The sequence below is a fragment of the Acipenser ruthenus genome, chromosome 15 (genome assembly GCF_902713425.1).
Source record: "Acipenser ruthenus chromosome 15, fAciRut3.2 maternal haplotype, whole genome shotgun sequence".
Classification (NCBI taxonomy): domain Eukaryota; kingdom Metazoa; phylum Chordata; class Actinopteri; order Acipenseriformes; family Acipenseridae; genus Acipenser; species Acipenser ruthenus.
Window position 1 is genome coordinate 28,779,509 of NC_081203.1, and position 16,370 is coordinate 28,795,878.

At 36.2% G+C, this 16,370-nt stretch overlaps 1 protein-coding gene across 6 annotated transcripts in view; it reads left to right on the plus strand.

The window, feature by feature from the left end:
• Nucleotides 1–16,370, plus strand: part of LOC117422650 (forkhead box protein N3-like) — a 68,585-nt gene that overhangs the window by 14,703 nt on the left and 37,512 nt on the right. For 4 of the 6 annotated variants that reach the window (XM_034037883.3, XM_034037881.3, XM_034037886.3 and 1 more), the window contains one exon: nucleotides 12,829–13,385. In XM_034037883.3, the coding sequence (XP_033893774.2) occupies nucleotides 12,843–13,385 (543 nt within the window). In that variant the 5' untranslated portion in view covers nucleotides 12,829–12,842. Of the gene's footprint in view, nucleotides 1–7,516; nucleotides 7,734–9,923; nucleotides 10,108–12,828; nucleotides 13,386–16,370 lie in introns of those variants that run through there. The other 2 variants (XM_034037882.3, XM_034037884.3) reach the window with 2 other exon arrangements.

Sequence of the window (16,370 nt, forward strand, 5' to 3'; positions counted from 1 at the left end):
GCTCAACCTTTGTTCATTTCCTGTCTCTCTATAGTCATAACATAAAAAGGTATTATCCATCCAGGTGTGAAATTGAACACCACTTATAATTTAGAGTAATTATAGTAACTGTAACAGTACAAAATTAAGTGTATTCAATTTTTTTGGTGATTGTATACAATTATGTATGCATGTGTATGGAAGGTAGAAGTTAGATTAAATACCAGTATATAGCACAATTGTCTATTTTTAATCCTCATGTGGTATGATACTGGTTAACCACTGGACCCAGGGACCAAAGAGGTTATGGTGAAGGCACGTCTGCACATAAGCATATGTCAGGTGTACATTTTTAAGATCTTGATAATCACTAATTGTGGTGATAACTCAGACATTCCCTACTATCATTCTTGAGAACTATCCTCAGAACTGCAGCACTTGGTGAAACTTATTACAAGACTTTTCCGCAAGCGGCACAGTAAACAAGTGTATCTGCATTTGTGCAATTTTATTATAAATTCTTATTCGTGGTGATGAGTGAATATGGGTTGAAACAATATAAATATGGTTATTATAGTTAATGTTTTTTTAGGCTTGGTTTTTAAATACTGATGTTGAATTGCAGTAAACCAATGCAGTTTACATAATATGTGTAATTTAATAATGAAATGTTGCAGATTTGTAATAGGTTTAGCACTTGTAAAAGGCACCAGATTGGCATAAACGGGACTATACACATAACATGTATGCGTGAGCATTCAGTCATTGACCTTTTTGAGAGACTGCCAAATAAGGTGCCATTTGGTGCGAATTATAATATCCATTATCACAAACATCTTGAAGTCTGTACAAGAAAACTGGTTATGATACTGTTCCATGTCTGGAGTCATTTAAAACTGATACATGATTCTGCATTAGATGTGATTTCAAGAGGGGCTTTAGTTTTTTGTGTCTTGTGGTGAGCTTAACTTGGTTAAAGGACATCCGGAAGAAGCCAACCAAATCCCTCAACAATGATTTTACTTCATATTAGGATTTGTGCAAGCTTAAGATCCAAGATTTAAATAAAAAAAAAAAAAAAAGATTAATTGTTATGAAAAAGCCTTTATACCAACAGCAAAATATTTAATTGATTTTTAATAAATAGCCACAACACAATGCAGACATAACAGTGTTAGCCGTGCCTCAGCCCTGTATCACTGCATACCTGACTGAGTTAATGGGTAAAGTAATGCCGTGATGGACTCCCTTCAGAATCTTAACAAACCGTGTATTCCAGAGGTACAGGATTTTATTATCATTGGTGCTTGAAGGAGCGCTTCTGATCCAGCTGCACTGATTAAAGATTAAGACTTTACTTTACAACATCAATTTCGCCCTCTCAACAGAATTGGGAATTGAGCTACATATAGTGTAGTGGTATGGTAACTCTTTCTGTGCACTGAAGATGCTTCCGCCATACCCTACTTTAGCATTATGGATTGCAATGTTAAACAGCAAGACTCGCTTACCATTCTATATTGTATTTTGAAGGGTTAACTGAGCAAAATGCCTTTCATTTGTATTTGTTTAATGTGTGTCATGTATTCTTCAAACGAGTTTCCTTTCCTCTTGCTATGTTTTTGTATAATAGTATTTTTCAGGAGCGAGAAGGCGCTTGCTTATGTATTTGTGTTCCTCATGAAACTCATGGTTTCAGACACAGCTGTTGTCATTGTAATCCGGCATTGATTCAAGCACTGGCTCAAGTAATGAGCTAACCTGTTCAAGAGTCCCAGTGGCAATCAAGCTGTAATAATTATAACCCTTTTAAATGCTCTTGAGATACCTATAGTGCTATGATTTACCGTCTTTAATTGCATTGTTGGGCATTATTGTGCAGACTTCGTAATCTATGAATGAAAGGTAACTTTATGTTGTATATGTATTTCAGGTGACTTGGGGCCTGTTTCTCAAAGCTTTAACTTTTGATCAGATAAATACATTTTATACTGTGTTTGTCATGGGGATGATAGAGGAACCGTCAACAGTATAGAACTTAAAAAACACTTATTAGCTTTGGGAAGTGGTGCCCTTGATTCTGATTACAATTCTATAAGTTAAGTTAACAGGTGCATTGGGAAATGTCTCTAAAACACATATTTATATGAATCATGTCAGTTATGTAAAGTATGAAATGAAAATCTATTTTAAAGCTTGATTCAGGCAGATGCAAGACATAGTGATATGTACAATACTAAAGATTTAATATTATTTCCAGTGCATTTGTTTTCTTAAATGTGATTTTATATGCTTTAAAATAGATTTGTTTTTAAGGGTGATTTATACGCTGTATCTGTCGGGCAACCCTGGAGACTTGTTTCCATGTTTTTTCATTCGACTTTTTATAAGAATATTTATATGTTGTTTTTTTTTTTTTTTTTTTTTTTTCACTTCAGTTATTTTTAAAAGTTTGTGAGTTTGGCTACAAACTTGTTTTTGCATTCTCCATATCCATAACTTTAATCAAAAGCTACCAAGCCTTTACTTCAAACCAATGGCTGAACAGAATCTGTTGTTCCATAGACTTGCATTATGTTTTGCATTTATCTCCCCCACATACTTGAATTTGAGTATTACATTGACAGTCCTTTACTCAGAGGAGATGCTTTCTTAATCAGGACTTGCCCTTTCACATTGAATAAATACAGAGTAACCTTGAGAAATATTGCACAGTTCCGTTTTCAAAGAAACTATAAACTACTATACAGTAGAGCACCTGCAATCCCTTTCGCATGACGTCCGCAATAAAAGCTCCCTCTTACCAGTAAGTAATAAAGCAATTTAAAATATTTTGATAACATTTTTTGTTTAAAGAGTTCTGCAGTTTTTTTTTTCATTCTACAATGCTTGTAATGTACATTTGTACCAAGTCTTGCATAAAACAAATATGTAAATTGCATCTTAGAAAATAATACCATTGAACTGATTAATGATTATGGTTGACAGGACAGGAACGTTTGAAGTCTGGTTTTCACTGATACAGACCCTTTTCAAATGGTTACTCTGTACTTGTATTTTCCTTTACAGATCTTGGTTACATACAATGTACTTCTTTTAATGATGTTGAATAATTGTATGTCTTGTATGATTGGGTATTATTTCTTATTAATGCAAAGGTAACTATGTACTGTCATGCCCATAGGTATGTCTTTATCCTCAGTTTTTTTTTTTTTTATATTTCCACAAAGTATTCTATGCACACAGGTTATTTCATTTTATTACAGCTGTGCAGTAGGTGGAGTTAGAATTACTGGATCACTGGGTGTGCTCTGTTCAAAAATAGTCGTGCTTGATTTGAATTTTGGAATCAACTACACAGCCCAGTCAATGTCATTATTAGTTAGGCTATAGTATTGCAGATTTGATACATGATTTATGATGAATAATAGCTTCAAAGTGACCAGTAATGATTCATGTTTTAATGACCTTGACTCCACATTAGTTTAAATATTTTTAGTCTGATACTAAAAAATAAGAACAAAAGCTAGCTTTATATGAACTGTTTTACAGTTAATTGTACTTTGAACAAGATATTGGAGTTTAAAAGAGAAATTGACTCATGGGGTGGAGAGAACTAAAACTTTTAATGAATCAATTTGACGCACTGCAACGTGGCACAAATAACTGGTTCTTTTGCCCTGGTGGAAACCCTGTTTCCAAAATGAGAAATGCTTCATGGATTACCTGGGGGGTAACAACTTCAACCCAAAGCATGTAACTCATTTGTTTACAGCACTGGCCTGCAGGGCAGAATTTAGAAGGTTGAACTTGAAGATTAATTCATCTAACTTGCTAACTAACTGTGTTGTCACCAGCCTTAATCGCTACAGATCCTTTATTTTTATAAACCCTTCTGAGAGTAACTAGGACTCAACAGTAAGGGCTTTATATTTTCACACTTTTCATACTGTAAAATGTGAGTTATTTAGCACCATGGATTTTTTTGTGCTGTGAGAAAGACATTAAATATAACTCTAACCCTAATCTCATGGACCATAATGAGAAGGAAGTTTACACAAAAAATAGTATTTAGGAATGTAACTGATATTTAAAAAAAAAATTACAAATCTGTTATCACAGTTTTAGTATGCTGTTTAATTGATCCACATCATACTTTGTATTGCAGATACATACATTTCACAAACATGGAGGCATTTAGCAAAGCTGTTGTGGAAAATAATCATTTTAATGCAGTGTTGGACACAAATGAAAATGAAGATGAATGTTGCTATTCCCCTGGGGTTCATGGGTGAAGGAATTAACACAGCTTGTCACTCTACCCTAGCTGTGCTGGTTTCCAAGGCAACTAGTATGAACGTGTTTCAGGCTAGCCATAGTGACACACTTGCAAAAGCAGAAACCTTCTCTGTTCTAATACCATGCAAGTGTCCTAGTAACACATAGTGTTAAACAATAGATGGGATTAGATTAGGCTGACCTTATGATAAAGGTGAAAAAATATAATTTTATGAAGGATACAGAAATTAAAATGTATGCCGTGCGGTGGATTTAAAATATTTTTTATTGTTATTTTTGTTGTTAACAGTTAGCTGTACACATAACTATTGAAAAAGACATGGCATATTAAGCACGCCAGCTAGCAATTTTGAACTAGTCTGTTGTACTGACTTCTGACTACACATGATTGTTGCTTGTACCACTTGTTATCGTATAGCCTATAATATACATTCTGTAGTTCTTTTGGAGGGAGATAAGAGAAAAGACCTTGCTCTTCAGAACTGTGAGCTTGATTGTATACTCTGCAGTGCCTGTGTTGGGTTACAGTATATCATTGAGGGAAATATGACTTGGATAATCTGATTGGATAATCCTTAACTGCATCTCAGTAATTTTATGTCACTGAGCAGCTGCCTATAGATTGCTACAGTATCAGTTGAGCTCCCTGCTCATTCTGTGTCAAGGGAAATAATTACATTGAGGCACATAAGGCTAGGAGGAGTTCAGTGTCTTGTGAATGAGATGCAGGCTGTTTTTTTTAAACAAGCCTGCTTGTAAAGTTCTCTTTGGACTAACCTTGTACAGATACCCCTTTTTATGAATTGGTTCTCTACAGTTTTAGTGGTAAGGTATACCCGAGCCACATAAAACCCAATCTTTAGTAAAAAAATATTACAGCTTTAGGCTACGCTGCTGCTCTTTTAGTGTTGATTTTCATCTGTCCCTTTTCTCGTTTAAGTGCATGACATATTAGTCAGCATTACTGGTTTACTTTTTCTTGTTTTTTCACCATGGTTACAGTCCTGTTATACAGGTTCTCAAAAGACCCAGGACTGATAATATTTTGATGACAACTCCCAGATAACTGAATAATACCTGTGCCGTTAGGACTTGCTGAATGCAACTAAGCGCTGATACAACTACCATACTGAACACTGGAACTTCACCCCTTGAGCAGCTTCTGAGCGTGGTTAGCAGACTAAAAGTGATACTGTATCCCGAAAACCAGACCATAGGGAATGCATTACAAAGCCTCTTCAATGGTTAGCAAGTACAACTGTAGAAAGGAATTCAATCTGGACATTATACTTCTTATACTCTCAACAAGTGTTGAATTGTTCTTTCTGTCATGTAAAGCCCACATAAATGCTATCACTATAATTATGTACAGGCAAGTTGTCTATATCTTAATATCCACACTGAGATTACGCTCGGTTTACAAATTAATTACATGCACACAGAGAGCATTTGATTTAAAATGTAATTGCTTCATGTACTGTAGTCCTTGTGTAGATAGTAAGATGCTACAGAATCCAAGGATTACTGTGAAGAACAACATATTATTCATAAGATTGATACACACATTACCAAATTGGTGTTTCTAGCTGATGAAGTAATCCAAGAGGTAATTGCAATTTGTACATGGTTTGAAATACTTTCCTCCTGCTGAGATGAAAACTGTCCAAGGAAATTGGTTTTATTTTCTGTAAATCTTTAAAAAAAGGATCCTTAAAAAAAGAAAAATCAATAAAATAATACTATAAAAGTTATAGTAGATGGTACCACTTCTTGTCATGCCTAGTAAACTGTTACTCAGTACTTTGTTTCAGGCATGAATTTATTATATGCTTCAGAAATCAAACAAACTCCTACAACTATAGTGTATCAGCTGTGATTTTAAGTCCATACTGTTTTATAAATTGTAATTCAGCTTTTTTCCCTGGCAAGATGTTTTTTGAATAGCAATTGAGAAGCTCTGTTTCTCATTAAAAAAAACAAATCAAAACCAATACTTAAGCCTGGTATATGTATTGATTAATGAACAATTACATTACTAGTGCTATAAAAATGTAAGAAAATAAAGCCGCAAAATGGTAGTGTGTCTCTGCTAATGGTATAGATAAGGAAAGTGGCAGACTCCCAATATTATACTTCAGATCTTTACTTGGAAGTAATTAGATTAGGTACTTTGACCTGCTCTTTTATTTGCTTTTTGCCTAGGCATTATTAGTGGATTTTATTGCAGGAAAAAAGTTTTATTGAACTGCTTTTGTTTTTAAATGGCAGTTTCCTGAAATAATAATCCAAGTTGTGTATTCTAATCTTGTTCTGTCCCAGTGTATATGTTTTGCATTGTGATCTGGTGCTATAGAAAAGGTAGTAATCCCTTTTCAGATGCTGTTGTACTGTATTTCATTGACAATACTGTGCCTTTTATTAGAATACACTGACATTTACCCATCAGTTAAAAGTACCTTTTTTTTTTCTTTTTTTTTTTTTCCAATTTGTATATTAAACAGAAATCAATATATTTGTATCCTTCAGGCAAAACATAGCCTTAGTCCTTGTTGTATCATAATATTACACCTGCCCCACAGGTCACCCTTGTGAATTAGGTGCTCTTGTCTTCTTAAGGGCATTAAAAAATGTAACATATATTTCAAGCACAATAGCTTTACTCGGTAGGTGGTATTCCATAAGGTAATGCAGTTTTATTAGCTTTTGTATAGATACAAACTTATAAGGTAACCTGTTATAAAATCTGATTAGAAACCAGTGGTTAAAGAAAGATACTTGTTACCAAGTTCAAGGTTCAATCCCAGCCACTGACACTGTGTGTGACCCTGAGCAAGTCACTTAACCTCCCTGTGCTCCGTCCTTTGGATGCAACGTAAAACCGAGGTCCTACTGTAAGTGACTCTGAAGCAGCAGTTGTGATGCATAGTTCATCCCCTAGTCTCTGTAAGTCGCTTTGGATAAAAACGTCTGCTAAAAGAGTAACTCATAACTTTCTGCATGTTTAGTGCTTCTACATAATATCATAGCAGCTTGTCACTCAATTGTCTTTAAATCCTGGGAATACTGACATGATGGACATTGTTATGGAAATAAGCACTAGGGTGTGGAAAACCTGTTGCAGGAAGCAGAAATAGTTTCCACCAATGGGATATAAGATGATCCCGCTTGTCAGACAGGTTACTGAGGCAAGACATGTGACACCTATTCAAAGAAGGATTATTGGCAACACCCTTCACAAACTAGAGGCACTGGAATTTTGTCAAGTAAACAGTGGAAGATAAGTCAGGACTTGCCATGTTTTACGTAGATACTGCCTTTTCTCTGTCTTCGTGCATCCACATTGCCATTTTAAGAAGCAGGGTTTCTCTAGAACAATTAAAGTTACAAGAACAGAACTTTGGCTCTGAAGAGGATTGATTTTACAGATGAAAGTAAAACAGGTGACTGCACACCAGGTAGGAAAGTCTAAGTGTTGGTTTTTCTCTTTTTCTGAACAAGGGTTAGTTTGTAGATCTCTTTCTGACTTATAATATTCTAGTAGGTCATCTAAATGAAGGTGGAATCTTTGAAGTGACACAGTAGATGTATTGCTCAATTTAAGAAAACACGTGTTTATAAGACAGTGGTTGAACTGTTGTTTAATTACTTCTGATAGAGTACAGACACTGTAAACATGTTTTATGTTGCCCACTTTATTATACTGTTAGCATATTTTTAACTCTGTTGAAGTGTGTTTGCTGTAAGTGACCCTGTTTGTCTTAAGTGATTAATCTGGGCAAACAAAAGATCAAGTAAAGGGAATAAAGAAATGTACTCAAAAGTAGCTTCCACAGGGACATGTTTTTTTTCTGTTTACTGTTTTCATGTTTTTGCTGTTACTTCAAATCAAGGAAGAATGAATAATTTTATAGTGTTGTTATTTACAAGACTGCTGGGAAGTTTAAAAGAGCCTTTAAACTTTCCTATGTGGATAAATGGCCCTCAGCAAGCTTTATTTATGGGAAACAGGATGTTGCATGCTGTTGTATAAGGAGTTTTGGGGTTCTACATTTTAATAAATCAAACTTTGCAATTCAAAATGTTTGTATTTTTTTCCCAAACATTTGGAAAATGACACAAATCTTAAACTATAAATTATAATCTAAGTAAGAGCAATGCAAAACAAATTAAACATGCTGTTTCATCAACTGTTTATTTAACCAGAAGAATAATAATAATAATAAAAAAAACAGAGTACAATTCCTCATTCAAGAACAGAACAAACTAATGTACTGTGCTGCTACTGGATTGTAGCAGGTTTTAACCTAGTCTCCCTGTCTTCTTGGGCCTTCCAGCACGGTATTTAAAGTTTACTCTGTCGTGTCTGTTGAGTGGGATCAGTGCTTTAGTGAATAATTTATTGTCAGCATGAATAGGCTCATTAGTCGCCTTTTCAAAGTTTTTAAATGAGTTTTGTGGTTGTCATTACACAAGTCTCCTGTTTGGCTGAACAGCAAAATGACAGTTTGGCAGTTGGCTGGCTTGTAACAGGGGCAGGCTGCTTCTTTTCAACTCAGGATTTGCCTTTGTGTTTTATAGAGGCCTTCTATTAATACAGAGTGCAGGGCCAGTAACCCTGGGATTAAACATCTATACAGTGGAGTAGGAGGGAGGGGATTTTCCTGCTTTGTTGTTTGTTTTTGTTTCCTCTTATGTTACGTGCACATTTGTGTGGCAGTTGTATTCCCTTTTCTGAAATACCAGCATTTGCATGAAGGCTTTTGTTGCTCCCAAACTCCACATGGAAACAAGCTGAAACAAATTCTAGTGCTACTACACTGACACTAGTAATGTTCATAGGCGCGTTAGTCCCTTTGGTTAACAGCTAATGGGAGGTCATGTTGGCCCTCTGGCTGTTTATGTATAACATTGTTGGACAATGTTCTGTAGGTGTATTAGCTGAAATAGTCATTTCCATCTAGATGTAGCCAGGGTTTTATTGAAAGGTCTCTAACCTGATCATATAATACACAAAATTTAGCTATTATATTAAACAATATAGTATGACTTATATATGCTGTGCCTGGTGCTTTTCATTTCTAACCTCTCTTTCAGTGATTTTAAGAATGGTGATTGAACAGGATGTCACAGTTGTGGAATAAATTAACCTCCTGCTGATGTTCCTAGATGGGTTTTAATAATTATGTATCACAACAACAAAAGCAGACCTGTAATGCTTTCCCCAGCATTGAAAGAATATATACATAGACTATCACGTTTTGTTTTTAAATGACTGCAGTGGTATCTTCGTTCTGTGTACTAGTATACACCCTGTGAAGGACACTCTCTTTTAACTTGTCATATTAGTGTTGTTTATTAATTGGCTGTATGTTATAAGGATACTTGCCCAGTTGTGCAAACTTGAGAAAAGTGTGTTTGTTGAGGATAATGCTGATTAGATTGGACACCGGGTATTTTGTCATTTAAACAGACAGGAGAGCTTAATTACCGCTAGCCCATTTCCATTAATGTTGTTGTAGCTGCTTGTGATGACACCCATCCCACGTCGTCCACGCCCCCTCCCTCCTCCCCCTCTGGTCATGTGTGCCTTTTTTTTGTTTGCAGTGGAATAGTTTATCACTTCTCAACTAGTGCTGCAGACCAAACACACACAGACAATCTGATGTTTCAAGTGCTGATGTTTGAAGATGGCTGGCTAGCTCTTTTTGTCATACTTTTGGTGTTAGTATTTGGCTTGGGCTAAACAATACAATGGATTGTTTCACCAGGGTCTACATTGGAACTTCAAATCCAACAAGACTATTTTCACTTTAACCCTTAGGTGCCCAGGTAAGAGAACAGTTTGCAGAAACTTACAAGATACTTTTGAAACGGCACTAGTGGAATTGCAAATAGCTCCAGACCTCAGTTTTGTTTAAGAGAAGTAGAGAGACATTAACTAAAATCAACATGACGTTGGCTCAAATCTGATGCTTGCTCTGGTGGAAAAGTTTCCTATTACAAATACTTTATTTGGTCTGGTATTTAGTGTTTTTATTCCCTCTAAGGAAATACTAAAAATGAACTAATTAAGTATGTAATTAAATATTGCAATTTCTAAAAACCTGCTTTCCCTTCAGACTCTCTTGGTCGGCTGTTTCATCTACCAATTTGAATGAATTATGTTTCTGCTGGGTGTTGTTACAATGTAGCTAGCTTAAGTAACATTGGCCAGATTCTGTAATAGTCATTGGAATAAACATTTGAACAATTTGTTTTTTTTAAGTGCAATAATGATCATTGAAGTGAATCAAATATTTAAGGAAGAAAGCTGTAGCTCACTTACCTGAACTTCATGGTTTAATCTGGTAAATGCCTTTAGGGGGTTGTTTAAAAAGTTTGTTTACAATACAAAAGAATTGGAAAGTGGTGTATTCGATCCCTTGGGGATGCAACTGGCAGTTAAGCAAATTAGGCACCAACAGAGCAGTGTGTTGCTATAGCAACAGTGCAATTAAATTACTTTACTGTCAGCCATAATATAATTTTCCTGTTCAGAGACTCATGGGACTTGAACTTCCATTTGGTTCACTTGAATTGTATGCAGTAATGGACTGTACAATGGCACAATTTTATCTTTCACATGCTATAACACTATGTAACACAATTTTTGTTCCTGGGTAGTAAGTGTTATTTCCTAATTGCTTATGCCTCAAAAGTATAGAAAATGGCTATTATTCCCCACAAACTTTGCTTTTGTGACCAGGACAGTGATATTTTGAAATTTACCTATTTCCAATGAGAAAACGGGCGAATTTGTGTCTTTTCGTTCACATAAAGTCAGAAAAAAACAACATATGAATCCAAATTAACATGTATTTATACTAAAGTAATACAAAAATGACTACAAAAGATTTAGAAGTGAGTAGTTTTTCGAGATTTACGATTATACTGTAAATCACTTTCACGAATCAGCCCCCAAATGTAGTCTCCCATCATGTTCTCGTTATACTGTCCTTGGTAGCGGCGTTCAAAGTCCAGTATATCCTGGTGGAAGCGCTCGCCTTGCTCCTCCGAGTACGCTCCCATGTTCTCCTTGAATTTATCAAGATGAGCATCAAGGATATGGACTTTGAGGGACATCCTACAGCCCATTGTGCCGTAGTTCTTCACCAGAGTCTCAACCAGCTCCACATAGTTTTCGGCCTTGTGATTGCCCAGGAAGGCCCGAACCACTGCGACAAAGCTGTTCCAAGCCGCTTTCTCCTTATTAGTGAGCTTCTTGGGGAATTCATTGCACTCCAGGATCTTCTTTATCTGTGGTCCGACGAAGACACTGGCTTTGACCTTTGCCTCAGACAGCTTAGGGAAGAAGTCTTGAAGGTACTTGAAGGCTGCCAACTCCTTATCTAGAGCTCTGACAAATTGTTTCATAAGGCCTAATTTGATGTGCAGTGGTAGCATCAGCACCTTCCGGGGGTCCACCAGTGGCTCCCACTTGACGTTGTTCCTCCCCACAGAGAATTCAGTCCGCTGTGACCAGTCCCGCCTGTGGTAGTGCGCCTTGGTGTCCCTGCTGTCCCAAAGGCAAAGATAGCAGGGAAACTTGGTAAAACCGCCTTGGAGACCCATCAGGAATGCCACCATTTTGAAGTCTCCTATAACCTTGATGCCATCTCAGAAAAGTGCAGATATGTATCCACTTAGGCAGCTGGAACTAAACTGAACTGGTGGGCTTAAGGCCCCTGTATTTATACTACTATGTATATTACTGGAAGGTTCTAGAAAGTTCTATAAGTTACTCCAAGTTTACTCAGCACTGAATCTATCTGGAATGTTCTGGAAAATAGGTAAATTTCAAAATATCACTGTGCTGGTCACAAAAGCAAAGTTTGTGGGGAATAATAGCCATTTTCTATACTTTTGAGGCATAAGCAATTAGGAAATAACACTTACTACCCAGGAACCAACACGGTGTAATCAATAAACCTTGGCCAATTGCGTTGTTCAAAATTAATAAAAAGTGTGAACAAGACACATACATTTAAAATAGATTTTATTGACAATTATTTTCTGAAAACAGTAGTTAATAATGTCATTGTACTGGAATTATCTAGGTCTGTACATCGTTTGCTTTGAATAGGTGTAAATGGCAACATATATACATTTTCCTCTATTTGATCAAGTTTGTATTAGTAATTTATTTTGGGATGCTCAGAAGTCATGAAGATAAGGAGAATGGCTTTGCAGTTTAAAGAAAAATAAACTAAACCGTATACAAAGCACATTTTTTAGTTATTAATTTGGTTAACAGATCATGCGAAATCTAAGAATTTAACCATGGAAACATTGACTGTTTCTGTAATTAAATGTTTATGAATGCCAAGTAAATAAATCAATTAAAATAGAAATGGATTACAATGTAATAATATGTTTTCAAGCCATGTTAAAAGTTCAAACAATAAACTTAATTTTGCTAAAGATAAAAAACATTACATAACAAAACAAAAAAATTGCTTCGTATTGTTCATTCTTTTTTCCTGACTGTGCCATGGTTTTGTTTTTCCACAGGAGTCTTGGTCTAAATGGGTCCAGTCATGCCTCCCAGCAAGAAGCCGGAAGGTCCAGGAATCAGTGTTTCCAATGGACTGAGCCAGTGTTACCCAGGAAGCTCTTTATCCAAGGACCTCCAGGAAGCTGAGGAGCTGGACTTAACACTGCCCACCATCAAATTGGAAAAAGGGGCCATGGAAGATGAAGAGTTGACAAACTTGAACTGGCTTCACGAGAGCAAGAACTTGCTCAACAGTTTTGGCGACACCGTGTTGCGGAGTGTGAGCCCAGTTCAGGAGATTGATGACGATACCCCTCCTTCCCCCGCACATTCAGACCTGCCCTATGATGCCAAGCAGAATCCAAACTGCAAGCCTCCATATTCCTTCAGCTGCCTCATATTCATGGCCATCGAAGATTCTCCCTCCAAGAGACTGCCAGTAAAGGATATTTACAATTGGATCCTTGAACATTTCCCTTACTTTGCTAACGCCCCCACCGGGTGGAAAAACTCTGTCAGACATAACCTGTCATTGAATAAGTGTTTTAAGAAGGTGGACAAAGACAGAAGTCAGGTATGTTTTTAAATCTTTTACATTTTCAAGCCTTCATAGGCACCAGGGTACTAAAAATAATAATAATAATAATAATAATAATAATAATAATAATAATAATAATAATAATAATAATAATAATAATAATAATAATAATAATAATAAAAGTAATAATAATAATAATAACTGAAGTATAAACAAAATACAATTTTTGTCTCAACCCACTGTTTGATGTCTTGAACAATGAAGACAAATATTTTGTGCAGTGTTTCAGGCCCAGATGTACTATGCTGTGATAGTTCATGCTTACAGGCAAACTAAGAAAATAAGTTTGTTTTAAAATGGATATAGACTCAACTTAATATACCAGTAAAGTGTTACATTCTGCAATTGTTGCATTACATGCAAGTTTCAGTCTGCTTCTGTTCCTTAATTTACAGTTTCAGTTCCTGGAGATTTTGATAGTACTGCTATTTTAGGAGACATGGAGAAGACCAGCTGATTTAGTTTTGGTACCACTTTCCCATAACTTGAAAACAAGGACAGTGGTAGAATTTGTTTTTTCAATGTGTCCAGTGGTTTTAGTTTGCTCCTGTTGACCTTAAGTTTTTGGGATCTGTTTGTTAAGTCAGGTTTGTTGTTATTGTTCACAAGAAAAAGGGAGTTTCCTTAAAGGGTCCTCCAGTCTGTTAGTTGTACTGTAACCTGTTTGTGTTTGCACAGCACTGTATCTTGATGCAACAGAACTTGGTACACAAGTGTGCATTAAAATACCTGAATAATCTGTGTATTAAGTGGGTTTGCAAATGTCTATTCTTAATTTAAAATACCTTTTATCACACCAAGCTAAAGGGTCCTATGTTGAGCTAACCAGATGCATTTTACAGACAGGCATGTGTTCTGCATGCACACATTATATAACTAGTCTTCCCAGTACTTACTGTATCCCATTTTATCAACTTCCCACCCTGTAAAGAGTACAGAAATACAAGTCTTTGTCTGTTTGGTTGACGTGGAATTAAACTATATGTTGAGAAATGCACCTCCCTTCAGTGCCAGCCTGAATGTTAAAGCCTTTCCATGTGACTTTCAGAGTTCATTGCCATCTGGTCCTTGACTGCATGGAAGAATATTTTTGTATATGTGTCCCCATGGCAACTGGGTAGCAGTTGACAATGGAAAGTAAGCAGTTGCTATAGCAACAGAGAAACTGATGTGGCAGCCTCTCTATTTTGCTGGGAATGGATAATCTACCAGCGCAACAGTAGTTAAGGCACACAGTGCTGTAGGTGTCAGCAGTGATCACTTAAACTAGTCATAGCCTGTTTAGGTGGATAGTATAATTTAATTAACCTATTAAATGCCTTTTCCCAGTTCAGCTGTTCAGGCAGTTCAATTTCTCAACATACTGTATGCTTGGCATTTTTACATGTAATTGCAAACAGTCACAAGCCCCATAATAACTTTTTTTATTTACAGTAAAATTGTGTTTTTATATTTTCAGTATTCTTTTAAGAATACAGTATTGAAATAGACACTGCCAATCTGCACCTACAGTAACAGTAATACTTTTTGAAAGGTACGCTTTTCATTTTAACACTCCAACCATAGTTGAAATTTACAGGAATGTATAGCTTCCTGTGAGACAGAACAATTAATCAATTACTATCTAATGATTTTTAAAGGCAGTGTATATAACAACAGACAACTTGTTCCATACATTATTGAGACTTAAATTATATGTTTATATGTTCAATAGGGCGTCGTCTTCACAAAAATATAGGGTCTGTCTTAAGCGTGTTTTCTGCTTTGGAGTAACCTATGTATTATTATTGGAAGAAAATGAGTCGTGGTTTGTTCATTTCTATCCAGAATACATCTCCCAGACATTTGGTCAGAAGCAGTGTGATTGCTCATGTTGTGTTGGGAATGAGGTCAGCTATGTTTACCTCAACTTCACTAATGTACATTATGATTTAACGCCTGTTTGTTACCATAGCAAAAGACCAGTTATAAAACAATCTTGGAAAGAACAGTAAAACTGCAGCAGATAAGATATTGCAGCTATAAGGAGGCTGTATGGTCCGGTGGTTAAAGAAAAGGGCTTGTAACCAGGAGGTCCCTGGCTCACTCACTGTGTGACCCTGAGCAAGTCACTTAACCTCCTTGTGCTCCGTCTTTCAGGTGAGACATTGTTGTAAGTGACTCTGCAGCTGATGCACAGTTCACACACCTTAGTCTCTGTAAGTCACCTTGGATAAAGGCATCTGCTAAATAAACAAATAATAATAATAACACAGTGTAACAATTTTTTTTTTTTTTTTTTTGTTCCTGGGTAGTAAGTGTTATTTCCCAATTGCTTATGCCTCAAAAGTATAGAAAATGGCTATTATTCCCCACAAACTTTGCTTTTGTGACCAGGTCAGTGATATTTTGAAATTTACCTATTTTCCAGAACATTCCAGATAGATTCAGTGCTGAGTAAACTTGGAGTAACTTCTAGAAATTTCTTCCCTAAGCTGTCTGAGGCAAAGGTCAAAGCCGGTGTCTTCGTCGGACCACAGATAAAGAAGATCCTGGAGTGCAATGAATTCCCCAAAAAGCTCACTAGTAAGGAGAAAGCGGCTTGGAACAGCTTTGTCGCAGTGGTTCGGGCCTTCCTGGGCAATCACAAGGCCGAAAACTATGTGGAGCTGGTTGAGACTCTGGTGAAGAACTATGGCACAATGGGCTGTAGGATAAATACATGTTAATTTGGATTCATATGTTGTTTTTTTCTGAACGAAAAGACACAAATTCGCCCGTTTTCTCATTGGAAATAGGTAAATTTCAAAATATCACTGTCCTGGTCACAAAAGCAAAGTTTGTGGGGAATAATAGCCATTTTCTATACTTTTGAGGCATAAGCAATTAGGAAATAACACTTACTACCCAGGAACAAAAATTGTGTTACATAGTGTAATAATACTTGCAAAAAACTTTGTGTCCTAATACTGTACAAAATGA